This window comes from Oryzias melastigma, linkage group LG4, assembly GCF_002922805.2.
Source record: "Oryzias melastigma strain HK-1 linkage group LG4, ASM292280v2, whole genome shotgun sequence".
Lineage (NCBI taxonomy): Eukaryota > Metazoa > Chordata > Actinopteri > Beloniformes > Adrianichthyidae > Oryzias > Oryzias melastigma.
Window position 1 is genome coordinate 29,540,168 of NC_050515.1, and position 15,191 is coordinate 29,555,358.

General features: G+C 40.1%; 1 protein-coding gene and 1 long non-coding RNA gene across 2 annotated transcripts in view; one reads left to right on the forward strand and one right to left on the reverse strand.

Moving 5' to 3' along the window:
* The window catches only part of ryk (receptor like tyrosine kinase), a 63,580-nt gene that overhangs the window by 29,370 nt on the left and 19,019 nt on the right, over window positions 1-15,191 (forward strand). Inside the window, exons 7-10 of the mRNA XM_024259085.2 lie at window positions 2,454-2,554; window positions 6,569-6,646; window positions 10,584-10,709; window positions 13,214-13,300. Of these exons, the coding sequence (XP_024114853.1) occupies window positions 2,454-2,554; window positions 6,569-6,646; window positions 10,584-10,709; window positions 13,214-13,300 (392 nt within the window). The remainder of the gene's footprint in view (window positions 1-2,453; window positions 2,555-6,568; window positions 6,647-10,583; window positions 10,710-13,213; window positions 13,301-15,191) is intronic.
* LOC118598713 lies at window positions 7,128-14,509 on the reverse strand. Its single transcript, XR_004947815.1, has 2 exons — window positions 14,373-14,509; window positions 7,128-7,933 (listed from the first exon to the last, which is right to left on the reverse strand). It is a non-coding gene; the product is annotated as an uncharacterized LOC118598713 (long non-coding RNA).

Below are 15,191 nucleotides of genomic sequence, written 5' to 3' on the forward strand. Positions count from 1 at the left end.
TAAATGCCAAATTAGTGTAAAAAAACTGAAAAAAGCCTAAGTTAGCCAAAATAGCTAGCATGCAGCTGAACTATTAGCTAAACTCCAAAATAGCCTAAAAAACGTTAATAAATGGTAAAATAGTCCACAAAGCTAGAATAATACCTTTATAACTTTCAACTTTAATACCAATAGGACTCATCCAGATCCAAATTTCCTTCTGATGGAGATAGGTGGATTATAGTGATTGTTGATCCGATCGTGGTGGATGTAAACAATCTATTCTGATCGTGTGTCATTACTGCGCTGGATTTGACCTCATCCAGAGTGTACGACGCTCCAGAGTGTTCTTTGGAGCGTGAACAGAACCGATCGGCTGTTCTCCGCGATTCTTCACCGTTTCTCTGAGCAGAGCAGCCGGACTCGTATCTTTGATGTGAGCTTCGGATCGCAATCCATCCGGCTGCTCTGCAGGACTCAGGAAAAGCGTGTCTCCGGGAGAACTGTTTCTCAGAGCAGCTTCAGGATATGGGGCGAGGTGGATTTAAATGGGTAAATGTTGCTCCGCGCTCTGAACAGTCCTGAGAAACTGTGCTAAAAATCAGGTGAATTCATGTTTGCAGTCAGGTCCAGACTAAATAAAGACTCATGTTATTCCCACATATTTACATGCAGCCAAGATGCAGATTGCTGCACAGTTGTAGAAAATTATGAGTCATAGTCACTTAAAAATATTATTAATATTATTGAAAACGCGCTCAGAAAATCATCTCACTCTGTACAGCATCTTTTGTTTGTTTACAACAGAACTCGCCATCTCTTCTTCTACGTCTGTTTCCAGCATTTTAGACAGTTCTGCGCATCTCAAAATGATTTATTCCAATCAAACGTGTGGCACATGGAAACAATTGGATAAAGTTTTTCAGGCCCATGAACACAGTTCTATTCTAATCTGATCTTTGATCCGATCAAACACATTTTGCACATGTAAATGCAGCTAGTGATGAGAGGATGTCCTCTGGACTGTGATTTTCTAACTGGATCTTGCATCTTGAGTCCAAAAGCAAATACTAGAAACAAACCAGGTCCAACAAAAGACTGTTTTACAGCTTTTTGTTGGACCTGGTTCATTTCCAAAGTTTTATTTGAAAACTTTAACTCTCAACTGGTGAACTTTTCTCCTGCATCTTTCAAACTTTTGTGAAATAGATGTTTTCAGACAAAGCTAAAGGGCAGAAACAGGAATTAGCTGCAGCCCTGATGATTATTAGTGCTGCCACAACCAATTAGTTTAATAGTGGGCTAATCCTCAATTATTTTTATGATAGTCGACTAATAGAGTCATGCGTAAACTGGATGTAAAGCACACATCTTAACCATCATTAGCTTTTTGCTCTGTGTGTACGCTAATGTTAGCTTAGCTTACCTAGACAATGATCTCGTCATCGTTATCATACTCAGTCACAGCGTGCTTCCTCTTCAGGTGTTCATGCATCACCGTAGTGCTGCTGTGGAACACAAGTCCTGCCAGGCAGATATCACACCAGACACTCATTTCTTTGACTTTCATGTTTTTCCCACTTTCCCACTTTTCCCAAGCTCTGTTTGCGTGTTGTTATGGTAGCTAAGCCTTCCTATAACTCCGTGTGACATCACCACTGACCCGGATTAGCACGACTCCACATGTGTGTCAAAGACAAAGGCAGACACAATATTAGAAAGCGTGCACCGTAGTTTTTAATTAAAATTGAAAAAAAAAAAACAACTACCGGTAATTGACCCGAAAATTAGAAAAAGTAAATGAATTTGAAATAATCAACAACTAATCATTATCAACTAATTTAATAGTCGGTTAGTCGATTCAATAGCTGATTAGTCGTCGACTATTTCAATGGTGGATGACTTATCGTCTAATCGATTATTTCAATAGTCGCCGTCTACTCGACTATTGAAATAACCAATTAGACGGCGACTAATTTAATAGTGGATTCAATAGCTGATTAGTTATCCGCTATTTCAAAAGTCGACCACTTATCGACTAATCCCCCATTTCAATAGTTGACAACTAATCGACTGTTTCGATATTTGACCACTAATTTAATAGTTGATTAGTCGATTCAATAGCCGACGACTACTTGAGTGATCGTGGCAGCCCTAATGATTTTTGGAGTATTTGATGGATAGATCAAACTTTATGCCCTAACAGTGTGTATCTTGATGGACATGTAACACATGTTGTACTTCGTTACTGTATATGTAAACTCAAACAGAGATGAGTGGTTGTGTGTGGATGATTCTCTCTGGTTGTTTGTAGCATGAGTGCCGGTGTGTCTTAGACAGACGTAGCAGCAGTTCTTCAGACGTCTTCAGACTGACTGTTGTTCCAGCAGACAGCAGCAAAGAACCTGGATAAAGTGTGTTTACATAACTGAAGTGATGCATGATGGAAGGTATTTCCACTGTGTGTCTGTCAGTGTGAGTGACAGTGGAAGCTCGCAGGGCCTGTCGCAGCCGTCCACCCAGACCACCCAGTACCTGAGGGCCGACACGCCAAACAACGCAGCGCCGGTCTCCAGTAAGACATTTCTCTTTATTTGTTGAACTCCTGAAGCTCTTCTTTGGAAAATAAACTCCCACTGGATTCATTGAGTGTGACTGGATTTAACTGGATGCCTTTCCTAATGCAATAGGAGGCTGTGAAGAACCTGATTATCTACATGAGTGTCAGCAGACTCATGCAGCGATGCTCTGTTTCCACCAGTACTAAACTTTGCCTTCTCAACCCTTTAACACCTGAGGCGTTAAACGCCAAATCTTTAGTAAGCTGTAACTTTTCAACCGTTAACATAATTCCAGTAGATTCTGAAGGAGAAAAACGACTCGATGAGGCTCTACTCCATTGTGGCTCCTTGGCTTTAACAAAAATACTAACAATCAAATACATCATAGATTAGTTATTTAAGTTTTCTCATTTCTGTTTAGATTTTTAACATTTCAAACAAGTAAGCAAAAGCAGTTAATTTACTGTTAGAAATTCTGTAGAAACGTTCTTTAAATTTGTGTTTTTAATTTATAGTTGGTAAAATAAATGTCTCCAAACGATGTTTTATTTTGGTAAATTACACCAAAGTGGTTAAAATTTTGAACAAATGTAGTTTGAAGTGACTGAAAAGGATTTAGAGTGAAGTGTTTTGTGCCTAACATCTAGAGAATGACAATAAAAGCTCAGCTTATCTTAAATGTTTTGAGTTTCTTTTAAATAAATTGATTCTAGTAAAATGTTGTTTATGTCTCAGAGTAAAAGAGAAAGAAATGATGATGACACGCCAAAACCCTAATGATAAAAACATCACGTTTGACTGTCTTGTAATATAGTAAGGCTGCTGCAGCAAGAGGAGCTTTTTTGACTCAGGGTGGGTTTTACTTTGAAAGGAGTGTGTGCTGCTGTCAAAAGTAAAAGAAGTTACAATTGTTATAAATATAAACATATTGACGCTGTTGTAATTTAATTCTTGTAACATTTAAGTCACATTTATAAATTTAATTGCCAAAAAAGCATAAATATTGTGCATTTTTTAACGATAAAGTGAGACTTTGTGGCTGTTGTTGAGGTTCTGGTCTGTAGGAAACCAGACCAGGAGTCTGCAACCTTAAACACTAAAATAGCCATTTGGGTCATTTCATGCTGACCAAAACCCACCAAGAAATTCCACTTCACCGTTTGCAAAAAATACATTAAGACATTCATTTATAAAATGTTGCATTTAAATATACAATAACTGAAGTATGTTTTTCTGTTTCAGTTTACTTTTTGTTTTGACAACACTACATACCTGCTCTTTTCAAAATAAAAGATCAAATTAAATCCTTCAGCTGCGTCAGATTTACTTCAGTTAAAAATGCAAATATATATATATATATATGTTTTCTATTAGGATTTAGGTGTGTCTTCATCCTCATACTATCAAATATGAACATGACAGTCGTTTGGAAATAAATAAAAAAGAAAGTACTATAATAGTGTAATGTAATCCTATACATTAAAAACTTTGTTGCGTAATAGCAATTAAACTGTTGTGCAGCAGATCAGAATGAGCTTTGCATTTATTCTAATGACCAAAAAAAGTGACTTTTAATATTATCTTTGTGCTTTTTGGAGGAGTGGTAAAGCACACAAGGCTTCTTGATGTAGTACAAAAAATGGTACTTTACAAATTTAACGCTAGATTCACACTGGACACAGAAGTGCACAGAGCTGAGGGTGAGAGTGTGTGCAGCATCCGCTCTCTCCTGCAATTCACACCAAACACGCATTTTTTGTGCAACGGTCAACAGGCTCTTCTGCTAGAGCTTTTATTTGTTTTTACCATCATGGTTAAGTTAATAACCTAAAAATATGACCCCATGTTTCTGCTAAGAAGAAGCAAGTAGTTAGTAGACCGACACTTCTTTATTTATCTGTTGTTGAGACACACAGAGAGAAGTGTGTGTTGTGATTGTGTGTTTATTTTCATCTCTACAGTCCGTTTAGATACAAAAACATGATCACTTTTGTCCATCGCTGTGTTTTATTGTGAAAAATTGGTTATATTTAGAAAATAAACTGGATTTTCTCATGTATCTTGATGTAACTTCCTGCCAGAATTGACACAGATCGCTTGTTCTCAAAATAGACCAGATCCCAAAATGACCAAAGCGCTCTGCACACCTGGTGTGGACCATACTGTAGGTTAACAACAACGGCGCTGAATGGAAGCAGCCTCCATTCCACGGTGCTTTGCAGTGCTTCTGCGTCCAGTGTGAGCCTAGCATAGGATCACCTCACTTGAAAATGTTAACATTTAACAAATAAACCCATTTATACAAATTGTTGCATTTTTCTTTAAGGCTAAAGAGCTGCATTCGGCTCCCGAGCCTCAAGTTACAGACCCCTGCATTAGTCTTAGAAAAGCTCTCTTTGTTTTTCAATTCAACTCAATTCAATTTTATTTCTATAGCCCAAAATCACAAAGAAAATTTTCCTCATTGGGCTTCATGCAGGTAATTTTACAGATGCAGAAAATTAGTCATAAAATATCAACAATTTCTAAAAACTAAACAGACTAAATAAACTGGTTATCCCTGCCTTAGACCCTCCCTCCCGGTAAGGAAAAACTCCTAAAAAAACCTGAGTCAGGAAAAAAGAAGAAACCTTAGGGATTCCCACATGAGGGAGAGATCCTATCCCAGGACGGACAGGCGATACCAGAACGGTTAAAGAAAGATTAGCTTCTACAACTATGTATCTAAGAGTTCATTCAGATAGAGCTGAGGGATGAGTGATGATTGAGGCCATAATCAAGATTAAGATGCAGTCCACGACCAGGAGCAGGAGGACAGACGACCCAGCAGGAATCACTCTCACTCAGAGATGCAGGATGGTGTCGGGGGCGTGGTCCACGGCCAAGAGTGGGAGCGTGGGCGATCCACCGGGGATCTGAAATCTCTCCTGCTCCCCAGAGGAGAGTGAGAAAATCTAAATTTATATTTAAACGCATAAATATTAGTTTATTAATCTAGCCGCACAAGGACACAGGAGAGGGAATATTCTCTGATTACTAGCTAGCCTGGCAGAACGCCTGTCCAAAGAGGAATGTTTTAAGGCTAGTTTTGAAGGTAGAAACTGTGCTGGCCTCTCTGACATGAGCTGGGAGCTTATTCCATAGAACAGGGGCTTGATGGCTGAAGGTTCTACCTCCAACTGTACTTTTAGAAATTCTAGGAACTACAAGCAGTCCAGCATTTTGTGAACGAAGTGTTCTGACTGGTTGGTAAGGAACTATGAGATCTCTAATATAGGATGGGGCCACACCATTCAGAGCCTTATAGGTTAACAGGAGGATTTTGAACTTGATCCTGGATTCAACTTGGAGTTTTTATTTTTTATTTCATTTTGTTTTCACATGTCCTTTTTTTCCGATGAACTTCTATAACTGTCTGAACCACTGTTTTGTTTAATGACATGCAAGAGTTGTTTATGGAATTGGACTTTCTTCAGTATATATCATAAATAGATTCATATATTGATGTTATTCTTGAATAGTTTTATTTTAACAAACTGTCAGCCCATTACTTCAAAGTGTAATTTTGACGTCCTCTGTTGAGCTTTTCCACTTTTCAATGAGTTTTTCTCATGAAAACAGTTCCTCCACACTTGCAGGAGCTTGCACAGTAAAATCACTTAGTTGCTATTAATTTTGTAAATGTTCTTTGATCAGTTCTTTTAGTTTTATGTGGTATATGATACCTGTCAGGCTGTCATTTAGAAGCCTAATGTAAAACCACATGGCTTGTTTTCCTCTTATTTGTCCATCCGTCAGTTTTTTTGTCCTGTACCGCCCTCTAGTGGTTACAGAGAAACTCCCTCCATTTTTGAGCAGATGTTCAATGTTTCTTTGTCTTACCTGTATTTTTTAAGCTTCAGAAGCATGCCTGGATTAATGGATGTTTGGATCAATAAAAAAGCATCCATTCATTCTCTCAGGTCATGTTGCATTAATCGGCTTGTTTGTCCCCCCCCTGCCCCTCCCTCCCTCCCTCCTGTCGTCAGACCCTGGTTCTGCACCCATACTCCAGCTTGCTGCCTCCTCCTTCCAAAGCCCTGGTGCCCCCCCTCATGAAAACAGAAGTAAGTTTGGTGAAAGAGGACAGAAAACACAGTTTGTTGTTTATGTGTCTGTATGTATGAAGTGTCTTCTCTGGTGTTTGAGCAGCTCTTCTGCCTCACTAACCTCCTCTGGTGTGATCCGTGGGGTCCACAGACTCGGCGCTCTAATAACAGATCTCATTCTAAGCTGTTCCCCTTTCTGTTTATGTAAATCCTGAATTTTTGCATTGATGGCAGTCAGTAATATATGTTTTGGATATTGTTTTTTCCTTTCTTTATAAAGAGTCTCATGCCGTTCTGTGTCTGCACCAAAGCAGTGAGGAACTCCCCAAACCCTCTGGAGCTTTAGTCCAGCACTTCTTAGCTGCTTCTTCTCTTTGAAGGGTTTCAACCAGGAGTCTGCAACCTTTAACACGAAAAGAGTTTCTTTATGAGCAAAACTCAGAGAGAACTGCAAAGCCACACTTTATTCATCAGAAAAATACCAAAATCATGAATTTGATTTTTTTTTTTCTTTTTTTCTCACCTCAATGGGTATTTGGTATTTTGAGGCCAAGTATGTTTTCTTTTCGCCCCTTACATCAAACTGTCTGTTTTCCTACTAACAGAAATGATTCAATACAAATACACTATTATACAGAATACTGAAATGATCACAAATCCTTTTGCACTCACGTGCATGCACTCTCACAGGCGCCCGAGTGCACTCTCAGGCACGCACACTCTCAGAGGCGCCTGGGCACGCTCATAGGCGCCCACACACACTCGCAGGCGCGCCCACGTACCCTTGCAGGCGCCCGCACACACTCACACATTTGGAGGCACGCACACTTGCAGGCGGCTGCGTACAGTCGTACACTCGCAGGCGACCGCAGACACTCATACACTCGCAGGCGTGCACACTCGCAGCGAGCCTGCATGAAGAAAAATCATCTACTTCACATTTCAAGACAACCCCTTTTTATTTTTTAATTTCTGTATCGATGAACATTTGGACAAGTTTGAATCATTTTTTACCGATTCATGAAGAATCTGCACGTCCTTATTAAAGATTTTGTGGTTCTAAAAAAAAGAAATGTTTTATTTATTTGTAGTAATATTTCCTGATGTCCTGAGGAACAGTCATCACTTTGACACATTAAGACTGGGAGGAGATGGTTGTTCAATAGTCGTTCTGTGAGCGAGTCTGCTGCAGGAAGGACGTCAATGCTGGTTCACTTCCTGCCCTCTCGGCGTCCTCTCATTTGTAGATGGTAGTTTGAACACCAGGGGGCAGCAGGGACACCTCAGTCCTGCCTGCATGTTTACCTGCAGCAGAAAAGTGAAGGTTTGAACCTTTGATTACTTTTCACCTAAATGCAGTCAGTTGAAGGTTCAGGTTCTTGTTGGATCTAACATGTGACTAAAGGCCATGGTGTGGCAGGAGGCTCAGAGGAAGAAAGCTGTTTTTGAAGGCTTGTTACCCCTCATGGTCCAGCTCTGCTGTGAGCTGTTAGTGCGTCTCTGTAGCTATTTATCCTCTGTGTAATGGAAGGTATGTTATACATTGTTTATGCAGCGCCTGGGAGCTGGATGAACATATTAGTGCTGACTGAAACGCTGCATGCTCACAGACGGTGTTGACACTTGGAGCTTCTGCGTTTTCTTCATGTGTGACAGTCCGGAAAACACTCAGAGGGGATTTATGCACACTCCTGTTTTTTAAGTCGTCACCTAATGACAGTGTGTACAAAGACAGGTTGTGTAATACAAGTTCCGTAATAGAGGCTTTGCATGCAGCCTCCTCTGCGTAGTGTCCTGCTGGCTGCGTTTCCTGTAAATGTTCAAGTTCTTTTAGATGACATGACCATTCTGTCATTTCAGTAGAAACTTTGATTGTCATGTAAGAAAATTGACTCATAATACAATCCCACGCTGCTTCATTGTGATGTGGACTGAGACAAACAGACGTCCTCCTACCACTAGAAATGTTAGAGTCCCCTCAGTGATGAAGAAAACATCAAATCAAAATGTTGAGATTGAACCTTTAATGCTGCTCTTTAGCGCTCTTCAATAAGCTTTAAATCTGAGCGTGGACATGTGGAGATGACAGACTTCATGTTGGTTGTTGTGAACATCTGTCTTCCAGAATCACAGTCTTATCCACAGGCTGTCACAGTCAGAAAAACCAAAACCCAAAACAGTTGGTGTTTCTAAAAGAGCAATAGTAATCCTTGTAGGTTAGCAGTGATCTTGATTCGGTAGTTTTCTCCTGAACGCTGGTGACCTCAGGAGATCTGAACAGCTCTGGTTTTTTCTGCACGTTTCCTTCGTCATAATGCTATTCACACACAGGATTTTTAACTGTGTATTAATACACTTCCAACTTTCTTTCCACAAATGCTTTCAGTTTTACTTTGACATAACTGTTTGTTTGAAGAGCAGAAAGGTTGGGTTTGCTTTATACAGAGTGTTCATGTGGGGTTCTTGTTCTGCTGCTGCCTGCAGTCCTGTGGTTAGTCCAGCAACTAACCACAAGACTGAGTAGTTACTAAGTAGCAAAGTTAAAAAAAGGAAATGAACTTTCTTAAACTCATTGACAAACTGTTGAATGACGGTCTGAATCATTCATTGAGGATCCTAACAACAGTAGCTGTAATTCTCCATCAATACTTAGTAGATTATCAACATCATACTGACACAGTTGGACTTCATTTTGGCAGAAAATTCATTCATTGTCAGTAAGAACAACCAGAATTAAAGCTACATTAAGTTGTAATCTATTGGATTATAAAGCAGATCTTCTATTTTTGATCAAATTTAAGGATTTAAAGTGTTCCTCGTGGTTTTAATAGATGTAGAGATCACTTCATTACCTCTGATTTCGTTTTTGTTGATTATATTTATGAATTTGTGGCTGAAATGCTCCAGGAACAGTCATGTAAACATTTATTTTTTAGTCATTGATGACTTGACACTTCCTACTGCATTTGCTGCATTGACATGTTCCTATGGTGAAGGATGTTTTTTATTTTGAAAGGAAGTCACGCAAAGCTCTGTCATAAACTTATAAACTATTTCAGATAAAAAAAAAAAGCTATTTTCTCTTCATGTTTTTGTTTTATTTATCCTAAAAAAACACAACAGTCAGCAGTAAAAACATAATTATAAATCAGGATCCTATTTTCCCAAAGGGTGAGTGAAGACTTTGTGGATCCTGCTGGGTTTTTGTTGGTGAGAAATCAACTTGAATGGACCTTTAAGTGTTGAAGGTTGCAGTCTCCTGGTCTGGCAGAAGAACAGGGAAAGCTCCCCGGATGTTTTCTGAGTTATCTGAGTCATTCCAACAAGAAAAATTCCGACCATTCTTAACCCCTGAATTTATTTCCAGCTATGAAAAAAAAATCTCTTCTGTTTTTGCTTAACGTAGATGCTACATTTAGGTAATTTTGGAGCAAAAGAGGCTCGTCACATACTTGTGACAGCGGGCGTTACGGGGTCAGGTTCACTGACAGACAGAGGCTGTTCAGCTCCTGCAGACAGTGAATGTATCTCTGAATGGGTTCACGGATGCTGAAACTTTTTCTGTTTTTTTCCCCAATCTTTATGCTTTGGATCTCTATCAACTATTATATGCACCATACCGACTGACTTAGCTTATATTTGCAATGACTTTGATTTATGCAGTAAATGTAGTCTTCTTTAAAGATTTAACTGTCGTTGAGTCGGTGAATGTCTGTCATTGAAAGAATGAAGTTCAGTCTCCTGTTTTCATGTTTCTCGTCGCTGCAGACGTCTGTAGCACGTCATCGTTGTCTTTCTATGTCTATATGAAGGGTTTGTCCTTCAGAGAACATTATTGTTTAACTATGTAAACAGCCGCTGGTGCAGGTTAACAGACACACGGACCGGTTTGTCTAAGATTGAGGTGTAGCTGACGTAGATAATTGGTGTCAACCATGCTTCTCTTCCCTCGCAGGCTACCCGTCTCTGCGGATAGAGAAGAACGACCTGAGAAGTGTGACTCTCATGGAGGCCAAGGCTAAAGTGAAAGACATTGCTCTGTCGAGGGAGAGAGTCACGCTGAAAGACGTCTTACATGAAGGTATCTGGCTCCCATCTTCACCTTATCCTCTTCTCCACTCACCGGTGACGCTGGAACTCAAAGTCTAGAACTTTTCAACCGTTAACAGGATAATTCCAGTAGATGGTGACAGAGAAAATCGTCTCTTTGAGCTCTTTGAGACACTTTTCTCCTTCACTATCTACTGGAATTATCCTGTCAACAATTAAAAAAAATTACAATAAATCAAAGAATTAATATGTATTTATTATTTTATTTTTAAGACACAGCTTCTGCAGAGCAGTAAGAGTTCAACAGAAATTCACCTTTGGATTGTGGGCGGGACCATTAGTGCGGAAGTAACTCTACACCAATACCCCAGTATTCCTTTTACTACACTCTCCCGCTCACAGCCCCAAGCTATGTTCACAAAATCACTAAAAACAGAGATAAAGTCAGACAATAAAGAAAAACTAATAACTGTTGTGTTATTTTCTGACGGAGCTCCTGCTGTTGATCATAACCGTGTCTGATCCTGCAGAATAATAAAGGGAAACGAAGAGAAAAATCATTTGTAACCATCAAAAAAATATTCCTATTGAAAGCATTTCTATTTACTCCTTAAAATACAACAAAATACACAAAAAAACAAATACCTGTTATTACAATTACATTTATCCTTCGGTGCAGTTAAAACATGCGGCCAACATGCAGAAATGTGTATCTTAGCTGCTCCTTTTACATGAATTTCCATCAGTTTTTGTGCTGATCGCACTTCAAACACGTGTAAATAACATCAAGCAAAATAGAACCTGTTAGAATAAAATCTGCTCAAATGAAAGGTTGATAGTTTCAATAAAACCTCAAATATTGAAGGATTATTCATATTTGCATTTAGATTTGTGAACAACCTGAGACGGGAAATGAAAATACAGTTCAGCAGGATATTTATAAAATATATATTGTACATATTTCTGTTAAAATTGGTGAGATTACGTTTTATTATTGATGTAAAACTGTGTTAAACATCGTTCAGCTGTCAGTTTTGTCATTCTAAACCTGAACAATTTAAGTCACTATTCACATTTTCAGCCCTGTTGCCATTTTGTCTGACGTCACCTTGAAAAGGGTCTATAAGATAAAATCCAATTAAAGAACTGAGGCCTGCAAACTGGGCGCTGAACACCCAGAAACAGAAATTTGAGCTTTAAATATGTTCTCTATTATGAGAAAATTGCTGCAATATCATGTAAAAAACACCAAAAACAGCATTTTTATTGGAGATTGACTCTATGGACGACAGCAGTAACAATTGGTGCTTTTTTGTGTCAAATGTTGTCTTTATGAACTATCTGCTTTTTTGTGAATTTTATCTAAAACGTACACCAACATGTAATGAAAATATTAGAAATATCTGTTTTTAAAAATCCTTTCAATTCGTCATGATTGGACAGTAGCTTTGGTCCCAACACAATCCCTGCTCCAGTGCTGAGGATGCTGAGCGGGTCTGGGGGTTCTGTCAGAAGCTGAGGATGCTGAGCGGGTCTGGGGATTCTGTCAGTGCTGAGGATGCTGAGCGGGTCTGGGGGTTCTGTCAGTGCTGAGGATGCTGAGTGGGTCTGGGGGTTCTGTCAGTGCTGAGGATGCTGAGCGGGTCTGGGGATTCTGTCAGTGCTGAGGATGCTGAGCGGGTCTGGGGGTTCTGTCAGAAGCTGAGAATGCTGAGCGGGTCTGGGGGTTCTGTCAGAAGCTGAGGATGCTGAGTGGGTCTGGGGGTTCTGTCAGAAGCTGAGGATGCTGAGCGGGTCGGGGGGTTCTGTCAGAAGCTGTAGTAAAACCAGAAGACGTTTGGTTTTCCTGCAGAGACACCAGACAGACTCTTCTTGTTGAGCCAGTATCAGAGTAGAATTCTGACTGAACTGATGGAGGCACTTGTGGTTTAACAGGTGGGTTTGTTTCCATCAACCCTTTACCTGTGTGTGATTTGATCATGGAAGGAGTTCCAGATTAATCTGCACTTTACTCCACGTCTGTCTTCGAAGAACACGTCTAAACTGCAGCACTAATGCTGTTCTGAGTGTGAGAGGAGGAGTGGCTTGCAGAGAGCTCCTCCCCCTCAGAGTCCTGGACTCGTAATGAGCTTGTGTTTTTGGCAGCAGGCAGGTCCAGACAGGCCTGAACAGGAGGCAGATACTGTTGTTGTTCTCTGTTCCCGTGCAGGCACAAAACCGACTTCACCTCCAGGCCTGGATTTTTCTCCATGGTTTTTGATGTGGACGGTTTACGTTGTGAAATGCATTCAACCTCAGAAAGGTCCTGAAGCAAACGGCGAGGAAGCAGACCATGAAATCCCATCCCCATCTCTTAGTGACGAGAAGTCGGCCGATGTGTCTTAGGGGTCCAAACCCGGCTGAGACAAAGTGTTCAGTGTAGAAGGCTGTCCTCCTCTGTGATGAAGGGGACGTTTGAGTCTGTGAGAGAGAGGCCTCTGGCTCCTCCACCGCTGCCCTTTCCACACATAAAGAGCTGCTCTTTGTCTCTGACAGGCACATTTGGACGCATCTTCCACGGCGTGCTGCTGGATGAAAAGGACCCCACCAAGGAAAAGGAAGTCTTTGTGAAAACGGTCAAAGGTACGCTCAGGGCTGGATGGTGCTGGAAGAGGCTCAAAGCCCAAACGTACAAAACGTCATCATATCTAGAACCTCAGGATTATTGATGCAAATGTTCACCTGCTGGACTGGCGAGTAAAGCTCTTTCCAAGCTTTTAACGAGCTTCCCTGCAGTGCGCTAGCAGGCCATATCTGGCTCGAAGTTGTTTATTATGACTGTGTTCAAGCTAAAACACAATTCAAAGCACTTCTATTACACATAGGGGATATATTTTCCTAAAAATATGGGTTCTTTTATATAATGTAAGTAATTAGAGATGACTTTTATCATTTCATTTGATAAAATCCAAACTGGAAACAGGCTTTTGGTTCTCAGTTTGTTTCATCATCAAAAATCTTTTTGTTTTTTTTAGAAACTGGCTACATGGTGACCATTCATGATGGCTGAAGTGCCCTTGAGCACGGAGCTGGGCTCTGCATTTTAGACCCATCCTGGTTTAGCTTTGTTACTAATCCACAGCCCGAACTCTGATCAGCTGTTCTTTACTGAAAGAATCTGGACCAATGCAGTAGTTCAAACACAGGGAACTGCCTTCTGTGGGAGTATGGAGTAATCTGATTACTTATAACACAGCAGTTTCATGTAGGTTTCTTTTACTTCTCAATAAATCAACCAATCAGCAGCCTTTCACTGTCAGCCAATCGGTGCGCTGCTTGGGCCAGCCAATCAGATGCATGATATCCATGTCAGGAATAAAAGTTTGTTCTCTACAAAAATGAGACGAGACTAAATGACCGAAGATATCAGTATTTCCTTAAATAAAAAATGATCAACAATGTTTTTTTTTGTTGCATTTTCATTATGAAACATCAATTATGATGCTGCAGGGATCTTCCACTGTTTTGTCTGCGTGTGCTCGTACGTGCACATGCTGTTTCACACACAAAGCCTGTTTACAGACAAGTTCTTCTACAGTTACAAAGCTTTTTTACGTACTGAGAAGTGTTTCTTGACAAGTACAAAATCTTTTTAGTGACTCTTATTACAACTATGAAGTTTTTACACAGACAATACTTTTGGAACAAATCTGACCTCATTAACGTCTGTACTGTTGCTTGGGTTGGAGGTGTGATTCCCTGGGTACTCTCAGGCATAGAAAGCTGGTTTCTCCCAGTGAGCGCTTTATCCTCAGAGCAGCTTATGACTGGACCTGACTATGTTTTATCACCTGGTAAAGTTTCTCACAGATGGACAATAAATGATCAGAGCCTGAGCATGTGGGTCTTCATCCTCTGTGCCAGCTGTGGTCTGACCTCTCCGTTCTGCTGTTTACTCAGACTGGGCTGGATTCCGCTCTGCAAACAATATCCTCGTGCCAGTTCTGGCTTTGTTAAACTCTTTGCTTCCTTCTCTTACTGCTTTTGGGAAAGGGAACAATACAACTTTCCACAACTAGCAGAGGATGGCAAAGCTGGGTTTGCAGATTAAAAACTGCCACAGATCAGTTCCGCTCTGACTTTCAACACTGCTGCAATAAGAGATTTTCCAAATGACTTTCTCTTTTATTCTGGTTTATTGTGTGATTGCTTAGTAAGCATTCACACTATGGTGATTCTCCTGCTCCTTTCTGTACGTTGTTTGGCTCATAAAAACTCAATCACACTTTCAGAGATTTCAGCAATTTTGGTATCAAAACATTCAGCTCGTTCAGGACATTACTGCTTGTATTTATGGTATTTATAAACTTGATAGTTTTTGAAATATTGAGCAAAATATGCTCCATAGAAAATGAATGAGAAAGTCTTCAAATTTCAAAAATTTAAGTAGATTAGCAACAAGTCTTTAAATACACTGCTCACCAAAATTAAAGGAACGCTTTTTTTATTGGGCCTGGCATGAATTGAATTAAAC